This window comes from Cebus imitator, unplaced genomic scaffold (assembly GCF_001604975.1).
Source record: "Cebus imitator isolate Cc_AM_T3 unplaced genomic scaffold, Cebus_imitator-1.0 Scaffold228, whole genome shotgun sequence".
NCBI lineage: Eukaryota > Metazoa > Chordata > Mammalia > Primates > Cebidae > Cebus > Cebus imitator.
The window spans coordinates 2,154,139-2,166,092 of NW_016107543.1; the positions used below are offsets into that span (position 1 = coordinate 2,154,139).

General features: G+C 55.0%; 2 protein-coding genes across 5 annotated transcripts in view; one reads left to right on the plus strand and one right to left on the minus strand.

Moving 5' to 3' along the window:
• Positions 1 to 6,370, minus strand: part of CACNB1 (calcium voltage-gated channel auxiliary subunit beta 1) — an 18,687-nt gene extending 12,317 nt beyond the window's left edge. For 3 of the 4 annotated variants that reach the window (XM_017497260.2, XM_017497259.2, XM_017497262.2), the window contains exons 1-3: positions 6,079 to 6,370; positions 3,541 to 3,627; positions 282 to 401 (exon numbers count right to left, since the gene is read on the minus strand). In XM_017497260.2, the coding sequence (XP_017352749.1) occupies positions 282 to 401; positions 3,541 to 3,627; positions 6,079 to 6,162 (291 nt within the window). In that variant the 5' untranslated portion in view covers positions 6,163 to 6,370. Of the gene's footprint in view, positions 1 to 281; positions 402 to 2,123; positions 2,231 to 3,540; positions 3,628 to 6,078 lie in introns of those variants that run through there. The other variant, XM_017497261.2, reaches the window with a different exon arrangement.
• Positions 6,371 to 9,173: 2,803 nt separating this feature from the next.
• Positions 9,174 to 11,954, plus strand: part of RPL19 (ribosomal protein L19) — a 4,463-nt gene continuing 1,682 nt past the window's right edge. Inside the window, exons 1-4 of the mRNA XM_017497266.2 lie at positions 9,174 to 9,278; positions 10,124 to 10,230; positions 11,160 to 11,282; positions 11,831 to 11,951. Of these exons, the coding sequence (XP_017352755.1) occupies positions 9,274 to 9,278; positions 10,124 to 10,230; positions 11,160 to 11,282; positions 11,831 to 11,951 (356 nt within the window). The 5' untranslated portion in view covers positions 9,174 to 9,273. The remainder of the gene's footprint in view (positions 9,279 to 10,123; positions 10,231 to 11,159; positions 11,283 to 11,830; positions 11,952 to 11,954) is intronic.

Sequence of the window (11,954 nt, forward strand, 5' to 3'; positions counted from 1 at the left end):
AAAAAAAAAAAAAAAAAAAAAAAAAAAAAAAAAAAGAAACACTTATCAAGCCCTTATTATGTGTGGAAACAATATAATAATAGGCACTTATTATACGTATGAATCCTGTATAAGGAGGCAGGGATTTTAGCCCACATTGCGCAGGAGGAAGACCAAGGAACAAGGTTCAGGGGTGCTAGGAAGTGAGTGGGTCAAGGCTGGACCCTGGGTCTGTACAGGCTCTCTCTAAGGCCCAGGGCAGGGGAGTAATACAGCATAGCCGCTCCCCACATTCTTCTCACCTTGGCCTTCTCGAGCTGCGCTAATGCCTGGCGCTCTGCTTCCTTCCTTAAGGCTTCCCGGTCCTCCTCCAGAGACACATCAGAGTCCGATGGGCGGCTGGTGTAGGACTCCGCTGAGCCCTGAAAACAGACAGAGCCAGCTCAGGGCCTGTGCTCCCCCAGCTCTTGGGCCTGGGAAGGCATGGAGGTGCCACCATCACGGATGCCTCAAGTCTCAGCCAGCCCAGCATGACACCAAAAGAGCTAGGAGAAGGTGGTATTAGGTGGAAGGGACCAGGATCTGAGACTTCTCAGGCCCCTGGGGAAAGTGTGGCCCTAGTGAGGGTGACAGCAGCAAGCAGGAGATGAAGGCAGGCCCAAGGACAGCTGCTTGGGGCCCGGGGAGGGGTGGGAACCTGATAGGGGCATAAGGCAAGGGAGGAATGCCAGGGATGAGTCTCCACTCCCATTGCTCCTTCCCTCCCCTGCCCCCAGCACCCACTGAGATAGACTCAGCCGAGATCCAGGAGTGTCCATGCCAGGCACTGCAGCTACCAGCTTCGGCCTGAGCTCTGAACTCAGCTGTGGATGGCCTGCTGCATGATGCGGCCGCCACAGATTTTACCAGCTTCTGCTCAAGGGTAGAGGGGGATAGACTCCTACCTCCCCTGCTCCTCTAGTTGGCAGTGCCAGAATCAGACTTCACCACCTACAGCCCCAACCCTCAGGCTCTCCTAGGACACCAGAGAACCCAAGATTCCCAGGTTGGTGCAGACCAAAGAGGCACGTGAAGAGCAGGATATGGGACAGGCCTTTCCCCACGATGAGGGCTGCTGGGTGCCAGGCAGCTGGCTCTGACCACAGTGACCAACCCAGATCACAAAGAACTCCTTTAGGGACGCACACGTATGTGTAAGACACGTGTAGCCCATACAGACCTGGTAGTGGGATTGCACGTGCCGCGATTCGTGTGTGTGCGGGAATGTGCAGGTGTGTTGAGGTGCGTGTGCTCTATACATGGCTTTGAATGACTGCATGCATACAGCCACATGGGTGGATTGGGGGAGGGACTCCCAGACATCCGCGTCCCTGAGGGAGGGGGACAGGTGAGGACAGGAGGCAGGAGGCGTGGATTTGTGTGACTATGTGGGTGGTGTTGGACAAGGCGTAGGAGGTCATGTGGGGAAAGAGGTGGACTGCAGAGATGTAGAGGTTCTTTCCTGAGGGCATAAAAGGGTCACTTGGCCAGGAATGTCCATGAGTTTGACAAGGAGGGGTCCCGGGAAAGAGAGAAGACAAAGTCCCACCTCTCCCCAGGGGCCCCAGGTCATTAGCTGGTGCAGTTGCCCATCCCTTTCCCAGTCAAATCATGAAAATGGGAGACCCGGGGGAGACGGGTTGGGGTGGGCGGGGGTCACTAATAGAAGCGGGGAAAGAGGCAGGAAGGAGGGAAAGAAAACCAGTGTAGCTTCCACTCTCCACCCTGATGGGAGCACACAGAGTCAAAGAGCCAGGGAAACAGCACAGAGACAGACTAGCAGAGAGGCACTCACTGACCCCAGCACACACGCAGGCACGCGCTCGCGCACACACACACAGGTACGTACAGACACACACATATGCAGACTCACATGCACACACAGACACACACACGCATATCCAGACACACAGGCACATGCAGGCACGCACACACTTACCGACGCACATATATGCAGACATGCGTACACACACACATATCAGAAATGGCAGGAGACAGGACACAGTGAGGAGGCATGGAGACAGGCTGGAGCAAAGGCCGCCCTCCGCCAGCTTTCCTGAGAGCCTATCATACCCGCTGCCACCCCCGCTCCATCCCCAGCTCACCACCACCAGGGTCCGGCTGGGCACCTCCATCCCAGCGCCCTCAGTGCCTGGCCCTGCTGGCCTAGGGGGTGGCCCAAACTGCCTGTTCCCTCGGGGGCTCAGGTTACAAGCAGAGTTGCTACATGTGCAAACTGCTAGGGTATATTTAGCTCAGAGATGTGGCAAGGACTGCCCCCCCACTCCCCACCACCTACTGGGGATCAGAGCTGGGGAGCTAAAAGGAGGCTGGGGTCTAATCCCCTGGGATGGCAAACGCTGAAGGAACCAAGATCCTTTTCTGCCAAGAGGGGCAATAAAAGCACAGCGGCATCCTTGCTAGCCCTGGCCAAGTCCTGCAACAGGAGAGATGAGGGAGTGATTGAAGAAAGGACTTCCTGTCGTTCCTATACTTAGAAAAGGCTAGAATGAAGGCTCCCCTTCCTGAACCTCCCAAGTCAGACTGAGGCGCACATGTGCCAAGCGCTGTAGAAACAGAAGAATCGGAGAGAAGAGCATCACTCTAATCAGTGGTGGCTCTGCCTGGCATCACCCTCACTCCTGGCCCAAGGTGGAGGAGAGGGGCTCATCTTCCGGGGACCCCTCCTCTCTTCTGTCCTCTGCCCTCACATGCTCTGCCCATTTCCTCTTCAATGCACGCCTTTTCCTTGTCTAATCCCGAGCCCTTCTCGCCTTTTTTGGGTACCAGGCTTTGGTGAGATGCTAAGTAGTCATAGCAACCACATGCCTCTCTGCGTGCCTCACCCTGAGCTTAAGATGGCCCAGGGTTGACAGAGAGATGAGAACAGCTGCTTCCTGACTGAACACAAGAGACCCCAGAAAGCTATTCTCACTTACACCCTTTCAGGCAGGGGTGCTAGGCTATAGTCTTCATTACAAAATCAACAGCCACATGCCACAACCGCCCCCACCCTGTCACTGTCACCCTTTCTCTGTGCTTCTTAGATAGTCATGTCTCGAGGCGAGGAGCGTGTTTCCCTGACCAGGGCCTCACCTGGACTACAGGGACCCAAACATCCTGGCTCTGCTTTTCCTAGGACCTGCCTCCACCCCACCCTGTCACAGATTCTGGGGGAGGACATGGAAGCAGACAGCCGGCAGGGGGAGTGGGTGACAGCCCGAAGCAAGCTAGAGGGAGGCAGGCCAGGCTGTCCCTGAATGAGATGACGCAGGCCAGCAGGCAGCAGGGGAAGGTGCCTGGTGCTGGGGGAGGGGCCGGGCAGGGGCGGGGGATGAGTGAGTGGGTGCAGCTGACAGCACATCCAGGAGAAGTCATGGAGTGTCAGGGTGATGGGGTAGCTCCAGGCAGGTGACAAATGGCACAGGGAAGGGTGGCTGGAGAATACCGCAGACCTGGCTCGCCAACGCTGGTCTCCACCAACCAGCCACCTCCCTCTTCTCCGCCCAGCCGCCCCATTACCTGGCGGACGAAGCTGTTGGATGTGGTATCCGAGGACGTGCTCCCATCCGACCGTTTGAATCGCCCTTTCCTCTTGCTGTATTTGCCCTGAAGAGGCCAGGAAAGGAACCAAGGGTAGAATCAGAAGGGCCCTTTCCCAACCCTCATCTTGCCAGCCCCACAGCTACAGCCAAGCCTGGGAACAGCATTCCCAGATCCGAACAGCCCCACCCCCAACCCCTGCATCTTCTTCCCGAGGTGGTACAGCCCAAGGGAGGGTCTCCCATCCTCACAGAGAGGGCCCAGACCACAGCTAGGAGTGGGGACCAGTGCAAGAGGGCCCTAGGAGGCCCACACGGAAACCCCCAAACCAAGCCAGAGACTCTGGGAAGGGGGGAGGCGCAGAGAAGCTGGAGGTTCATTAGGCAGCAGAGCTAATTAAGACGCAGGGCAGGCTGCACGGCCTCCGAGGAAGGGAGAGGGAGAGGCAGCCAGCAGTGCTGGGGGTGGGGGTGGAGAGAGCGGGAAAGTCCCCCTCCCCCTCCGCAGGAGCAGAGCGGGGCTGTTTATGTTGGTGGCCCCCAGAGAGGAAGAACTGCCAACCCAGAGCCCAGCCTGGCTTCTTCTCCCCATACCCAACTCTTCCCTTCCCTATTCAGAGTAGGGAGGGGGTGACAGCTCCCTTGGAGACTCAGAGCCAGATTTCTGGGGAGGGAGTAGGGGCATGGAACTGTATTTGGAGAGTAAACATCCAGCCCAATCCCTGGCACCATGGGGGCACACTTTGCTCCCCACTCTCGTCCCTTGCCCAGGCAGGACTTTTTCTCAGCTCCCTCTCCTCACAATCACAGTAGCCACATCCCTCCCCAAGGGGGCAAGAGGGATCAAGCTGCTACCCTGTGGCCCCCAGCTGCCACTGCCCATGCCCCATGCCCATGGTACCCATCAGGCAACGTCGATCTAAATGTCCCTCAGCCCCACCCCACATGAGCCTAGGACACAGCCCCACAGATCCCTAGCGGGAAGGCTGGCTCAGCCTCACTGACCAGGCTCCTGGCTCAGGTGGAAGAAACACCACCTGAGCTTTCAGGAAGCAGCATGTTCAGGTTAAGGGCTTCAGGTATTTCCAGGCCTCCTGTAAGAGGATCTGCTTCTGGCCCTCCCCAGCTCACACGCATACACACAGTTGGCCTCAGCCCAGTCCAGAATGGGGAGAGAGAGTGAAGGCTCAGGCTTCCAAGTCCCAGCCCTCAGTCTCCCTCCTAGACTTTCTTTGGCCAGAGAACCTAGAGGAACCACAACCAGACTGGGGGTTGTGGCTGCTGGGATCAGGGTACAAGAAAAAGGATGGAAAATGGGAAAGGAGGGCACCTGGGGACCCTTCCAAGATCCTCCCCTCCCCACCTTTCTCTCAAACCACACATACACCCAAACTCCAGTCTTGATGCTCCCTACAAACCTAAGAGGATCTCCCAGTGAGTCCCAGACACCACCCTCCCCCCACCACCACGCTGGGCAAGGGAGTGGCACTCGGAGAGACAGGGGACAGCTGAAAGGAAGGCCCCAGTCAGCTGCCTCCCAAGTTCAAAGGGGCCCAGGGTGGAGGAAGGTATTTTTAGGTCTGACTTGACCCCTCTACCTCCCCATCAACCACATTATCATGGTGGTTACAGCTGTGGCCATAGTAATAGAAGAGTTAATGCTACCCTTGGAGAAGGACAGTCCCAAAGAAATCCCCTGGCAAGACCATCCCAGAGCCTGCTTGGTCACCCCATGGGAACCCAGCACGCCCAAGAATGCCACTTCCTGGGGTTAACCCGGGGCGTAGGAAAAGTGTGAGGGCCGGGATGGAGAAGCAGACCCCTCCCTCAGGTAAAACAGCTTTTCCCCCCTCCCAGACAGTGCGTTGGCATCCATCCAACTTTCCAAACTTTGGAGGCGTTCTCGGGGCGGGGGCGGGGGTGAGGAAAGTCAACGTGGGTGTGGGGGAAGGGAGCAGGTCCGATGTAGAGATGGAGCCCAGGTGGCTAGAAGAGGGCCTCGCCCGGAACTGGCCCTTTCCTCACCCTCGAGAACCAATGTTTTCGGCTTTGAAGTCCTGTTGGCATTTGGCACCGCCCTCTGACCATCTCCCCGTGCCACCTCCGCCCCACCCACACCCGCCTGGCGCCCCCGAGCGTGCTCTGCATCGCCCCCCTAGCCTGGCTGGCTTTCTAGCCTCCTCAACCTCCCCTTCGCAAGGCCCAGATCCTCCCCACCAGCACCCCCACGCTCAGCCCACTGAAGCCGGTGCCCAAGCGGCAGGAATCCTGACGCGGGGGAGACAAGGAGGCGAGGGTGACAGGCAGCCAACCCGCCCCCTCCCCGCTCTGCAGCATCGCCTCCCAGCCCCAGGCCCAGCGCCCATGAATCACAGCCTGCAAGGATGGGGGCCCGCAGGCAACCCTCTCCCCTCCGCGCCAGGCATAGAACCCCTTCCTCTCCAGCGCCTCTCGAGCCGACCCCCACACGGTCCACGGGGGCGGCCCCCACCCCTTGGGCCGGGCCACTACGCCTCACCTGCGGACTGGGGTCGAAGACCTCCATGGGGATCTCCTGGGAGGGTGGGTAAGGGCCCCGGGACATGCTGGTCTTCTGGACCATGGAGAGGAGCCTCCCCTCCCGCCGCCGGCCGGGCCCAGCCGGGCGCCCTCAGCGCATGGGAGAGGCCGTGGGAGCCGAGAACAGCGCGGCGCAGCCAGCACCCGGTCCAGCCACCCAGCCCGGCCTCCGGCTCCCTCCTTCCTGCTTTGCCTCGCTCCTCCCGCTCTCTCCACTGCCGCCGCCGCCTCTCCCGTGGGCTCAGCATCTCCCCGCACCCCTCCCTTGCTCCCTCCCTCCCTCCCTCCGCCCGCCCCGGCCCCGCCCCTCGCAGCCCCTCCGCCGGCTCCGCGCACCCAAAGGGCTGGCGGCCGCCGGGAGGCAAGCCCCTCCTGGCTCTAGGGGGCCGCAGGTGGGCCTCTGACTGGCCGCGGCGTTCAGGCGGCCCGCTGGGGCGGGAAGGGAGAAATCAGGCGTGGAACTTGGGGGTGGGGTGGGGGGCGGTCTACCAGTGGATGCCGAGCGCTGATGGGGATGTAGCGCGGATTGGCATAGCTGGCACCGCCCCCCTTTTGTCCCAAACCTCTCTTCCTGCGGGTCTCTCCGACCCACTCCAGCTTGGGCTACCGGAACTTCCCGGTCCCTGTGATTCTGGGACCTGGCTTTAACTCCTTTCTCCCCAGTGTGGGGCTCAGGCTGCATCAAACCAAACAGAAAAGCCTCTCCCCCTCCAACATAGCTCTGGGGCTGCTGGTGGGAGGCTGAGGCTAAGATGGGGAGGGTGTCCAACAGAGACAGCAAAAGAAATACCAGAGGTCCAGGAGTTCTGCCTTAATCAGTCACTAGGATACAGCCCCCTACCCCCTGTCCCTGCTCTTCCAAAAGGCCAGGAATGGGACTGGGTGAGGTCCCTGCTCTTGGAAGAGAAAAGAGGAAGAAATATGGAGCTGAGAGAGCAGAGGCTGGTAAAATCAGATCTCATGACCTTTGACCTAGAGTTGCTCCACCTTTACCCCTGATTTAGGGACAAACATCCAAGGTCTGGACTCCACCCACCATGACTGGTAGAGAGAAGATGAATAGGAGATTCCGGGCAGTACACCTTGGTGCCAATTTGGCTCAGGCTGTTTCCGGTTGTATGGCCCTGGACAAATCGCCTCTGTGAGCATCAGTTTCCTCTTCTCCTATAAAATGGGGTTCCTGGTACTGTGGAGTCTGTGTCACCTGAGATTATTGGGAGGATGAGGGAGAAATAAATGGACTGCTGGGTTGTTTGGAAAAGGTGTAAGCTGCAATGAAAGGGTCAGTCATGACAGGAGGACCCAGTTCCTTCCTACTTCACCCTTTCTCCTGCTCCACAGAAAGGAGAGATGGAGAAGACCCTCTCCAGGTCAAGTGACCTTAAAATAAGGCCAGCTTGCTGTGTTCTGCAGGAGAGGAGACTATGGGACTCCTCCTCCTCACCCGATTCTGATAACAAGTGAATGGTCAGCCTGTCATTTCTCTGATCACATCACCTTGGGGAAGGAGGAGCAGTGAGTGAAGATGAAGCCCCTTAGAAGCCTTCCAGGAAGAGCTCCAATCCTGAGCAGGGTTTCCACCTGCCCCTTGGAGACAAGAAAGGCTGGCATAACCGCGAAAGCATGGGCTTTGCACTCAGAGATGCCAGCGTTCTCAATCTGTTACCTCAGCTGTAAAATGAGGACAACACTAATTGTGTTGTGAGGAAGTAGCATAAATGCTGCTTCCCTTTCTCTCTCTGCTACTTTCTCAGGCAGGAAAGTTGAGATAAAAGAGATAGGGTGATCAGTGGGAACCAATCATGAGTTGGAGCCTCAATTCAGATGTAGACTTCTTAAACCCCAGAATGCTCTCCTTGGATTTTTGCATTGGGTGCTCCAGATCAGAAGAAAAGAACCGAGTGGTCCTGACTTTTTTTTTTTTTTTTTTTTTGAGACAGAGTCTCACTCTGTCAGGCAGGCTGGAGTGCAGTGGCGCCATCGCGGCTCACTGCAACCTCCGCCTCCCACGTTCAAGTGATTCACCCACCTCAGCCTCCGAAGTAGCTGGAATTACAGGTGCCCGCCACCACGCCCGTCTAATTTTTGTATTTTTAATAGAGACGGGGGTTTCACCTTGTTGGCCAGGCTGGTCTTGAACTTCTGACCTCAAGTGATCTGCCCACCTTGGCCTCCCAAAATGTTGGGATTACAGGCGTGAGCCACCGTGCTCAGCCCTTCTTTTTTTAAATTTTATTTTCTGCAATCATTCGTCCATGCAACCAATGCAGTATTTCTCAGGTGTGTTCGATCGAGGATCCATGTCTGCCACAGTACAGTTGTGAACCAAGAGACTGGTTCCTACCCTCCAAGAGGCGGCTTTTTTTTTTTTTTTTTTTTTTTTTTTTTAAAAAAAAGATGTGATTTCACCATGATGGCCGGGCTGGTCTTTAACTCCTGACCTCAGGTGATCCACCCACCTCGGCAAGTCGGCTGTCTTAATGCCTTCCTTTGCTAACTGCAGACGTTACCTCAAGTAATTTTCACAACTGGATGACAGAAATATTGGGATTAGGTCCACTTTACGGTGGAGGAAATTGAGGCACCAAGAGGTTAAAGACCCGCAGTAGCATAAAAACACTAACATCTTTTAGTGATCTATTCTGCACTCCAGGGGCTTTCAATCTACTACGAGAGTCAATGAGAGGGCGCCTTTGTCTGATATCTGCTGTCATTATTCTCTCTCGCTTCTTTAACTGAATTTTTCCCCGCTAATAAAGTACCCACCCACAACCCCCTGAACGCCCCCAAACACCAGGCCTCTAGCAACATCTCTCTCACTCCGCCTAAGCAATCCAGCTGACTTCCGGTTACAAATAACCACGTGATCGGGTACCCTTGCTGCGCATGTCTAGTAGGAAGTCGGACTATACCACTTTCCCTACAGAAGGGGTACACTTTCTATGTTTTTAAGTTTAAAACCGATTTCCTATATTAGACGTTTATCATTCCAGTTCTTTATGGAGGCCATGAGTGAGTTTGGGGTGGCGGAAGATGAAAGAACCGGACAGGAATACAGACGAAATTGGACGGGAGTTTGGGCTCTCCTCTTCGCAGATAATGGGAGGAGCCAGGCACAAGCGAGCTCTTTCCTTTCGCTGCTGCGGCCGCAGCCATGAGGTGAGGGCCCGCGGGTCTCCCGCCGGCGATGACGTGTTCCGCCAGGGGATGGTCGGGCTTGGGACGGCAGCTGGGGTTAGGGGAGATGAGATGGAGGCCGCCTTAAAGCGGCTGGTGTCGGAGTTTGGGGTAGGCCGGAGCACACTTGTCCCGGGTCTCCTGAGTTGGGGGAGCGGGGATTGTCGCAGCCGCTGAGACCCGGAAAAGCTGCCCCGGCAGGCGCCGCGCCGCACACGTGTCGGGTGGACCCACGCGGGCAGAACAAAGGCAGCAAACGGGACCGAGCCGTGGGCCCTTTTTTGCTGGGCACGACCGGAGCCGAGCAGATCTCTGCTTTCACGTGACGTAGGGCAAGCCTAGCCTAGGCCTCAGGCCTCCGACTGCCGAGTTAGGTGATTGACGCTTTCCACTCCTTTGGCCACTAAAGGAAATCTCTATGAATGGCCGAATGTGGCTTGTTACTGTGATAAAGCAAGGAAATGAGCCCAGAAAGCAGAGTAACTTGCCTGCGTTTCTAGACTAGATAATCAAGTCTACTCATCTCGAATATTCTTCAGATGCTGAGTACCAGAAATGGCATAAGCCCCCTGTTCATTCCAGTAAGTCCCTGGCCTGACTTTACAGAGGAGAGAAATGCAAATATGGCTCAGGGAGGTAACGGCATAGCTTGGGCTTCAAAGTCTAAACCCAGGAGAGCCAGCTGCATAGCCCAGAGCCTTAAAGATGACTTAGGGAACAGTCTGAGTTAGAGGCTGTGGTGTGGGTGGCAAAGGGCAGGTCTTGGGCACGTTCATTCTTGCCCAGGAGTGGCCTTCAGGGTCTAATAATGTTTTCTGTGTGTCCAGTATGCTCAGGCTTCAGAAGAGGCTCGCCTCTAGTGTCCTCCGCTGTGGCAAGAAGAAGGTCTGGTTGGACCCGAATGAGACCAATGAAATTGCCAATGCTAACTCGCGTGAGTACCTAGGATCTGTCTCTTCACCTTATCTCCTTCCCTTGTCCTGCATCAGATAAATAACTTTTTTTTTTTTGAGATAGTTTTCGCTCTGTTGCCCAGGCTGGAGTGCAGTGGTGCCATCTTATCATTGCAACCCCCACCCCACTCCCAGGCTCAATTGATTTCTCTTGCCTCAGCCTCCTACGAGCAGCTGGGATTATAGATGTGCACCACCACGCCTGGCTAATTTACTCTTTTTATTTATTTTTGAGACAGAGTCTCACTCTGTCACCCGTACTGGAGTGCAATGGTAAGATCTCAGCTCACTGCAACCAGGCCCAAGCATTCACACCCAGGCTCAAGTGATTCTCTTGCCTCACCCACCAAGTAGCTGGGACTAAGGCGCATGACACCACACCTGACTAGTTTTTGTATCTTTAGTAGAGATGGGGTTTCACCATGTTGGCCAGGCTGGTCTCAAACTGCTGACCTCAGGTGATAACGCCCGCCTCAGCCTCCCAAAGTGCTGGGATTACAGGTGTGAGCCACCACACCTAGCCTATGTTGACTCTTTACAAACCTAGGAAAGCTCATTATTCAGGGGATGTATAAAATGGAGGAGTCATTGTATCAGGCTTGTTCTTTTGAATGTGCTCTATTATATTTAAAATAGAAAAGGCCAGGCATGGTGACAGGCATCTGTAATCTTAGCTACTTGGGAAGCTAAGGCAGGAGGATCATGAGCTCAGGAATTCAAGATGGGCCTGGGCAACATAGGGAGACTGTCTGAAAAACAAAAAGTATCTCTCACAACTTCTGTTTGTGAAGGAAAAAGAAAAGATAGAGGTTTTGTTTGGTTTTCGGAGGCAAGAAATAAACAAGTTGCAGTATTTCTATCCTTTTTGAGACCATGGGGCCAAGAATGTGAGCGGTGTCTCTGCTTTCAGGTCAGCAGATCCGTAAGCTAATCAAAGATGGGCTGATCATCCGCAAGCCTGTGACGGTCCATTCACGGGCTCGCTGCCGGAAAAACACCTTGGCCCGCCGGAAGGGCAGGCACATGGGCATAGGTAAGAAAAAATGGGTGCTGGCATCTACACTGAAATACATTCAAGATCTTTGCGCTCTGTCTCATCTTGAGCCCGTTTCTTACTCCATGATATTTGTTGTGTTCTGCCTGTGTGCAAATCAGAAAGTTGATGCGGGTATTGAATTGAGAGTATTGCTGGTAGGAAGTCACATTCACTAAGTCCCTACCTACACTATCCCAAGGATTCTGCTAGGTCCTTGAGAATGTTGTCTGTCTAAATCTAAAATAACTTGCTAGTGTCAGAATGATTGAGGGAAGCTCCTTACAATGGGCTATGCTGTTTTGGTACACTGCCTGTTAAACCCACATTCTGTATGAAGTGAATGGGGAATTACTGCCATGTTTGTGCTTCCTTTAAACTTGAGTAAATGAAGGAGCTTAAGTAGTTGGGATCATCATTGGAAAATGGAAGTAATGCTACTTAAAATGAGGTTGTGAGGATTAAATGAGTTAAGGACCCTGACTTGAAACTATATTCATTTGCTGTATTACAGACAGTGGCCCATTCCTAACTCATCTTCTCCACAGGTAAGCGTAAGGGTACAGCCAATGCCCGAATGCCAGAGAAGGTCACGTGGATGAGGAGAATGAGGATTCTGCGCCGGCTGCTCAGAAGATACCGGGAATCTAAGAAAATTGATCGCCACATGTA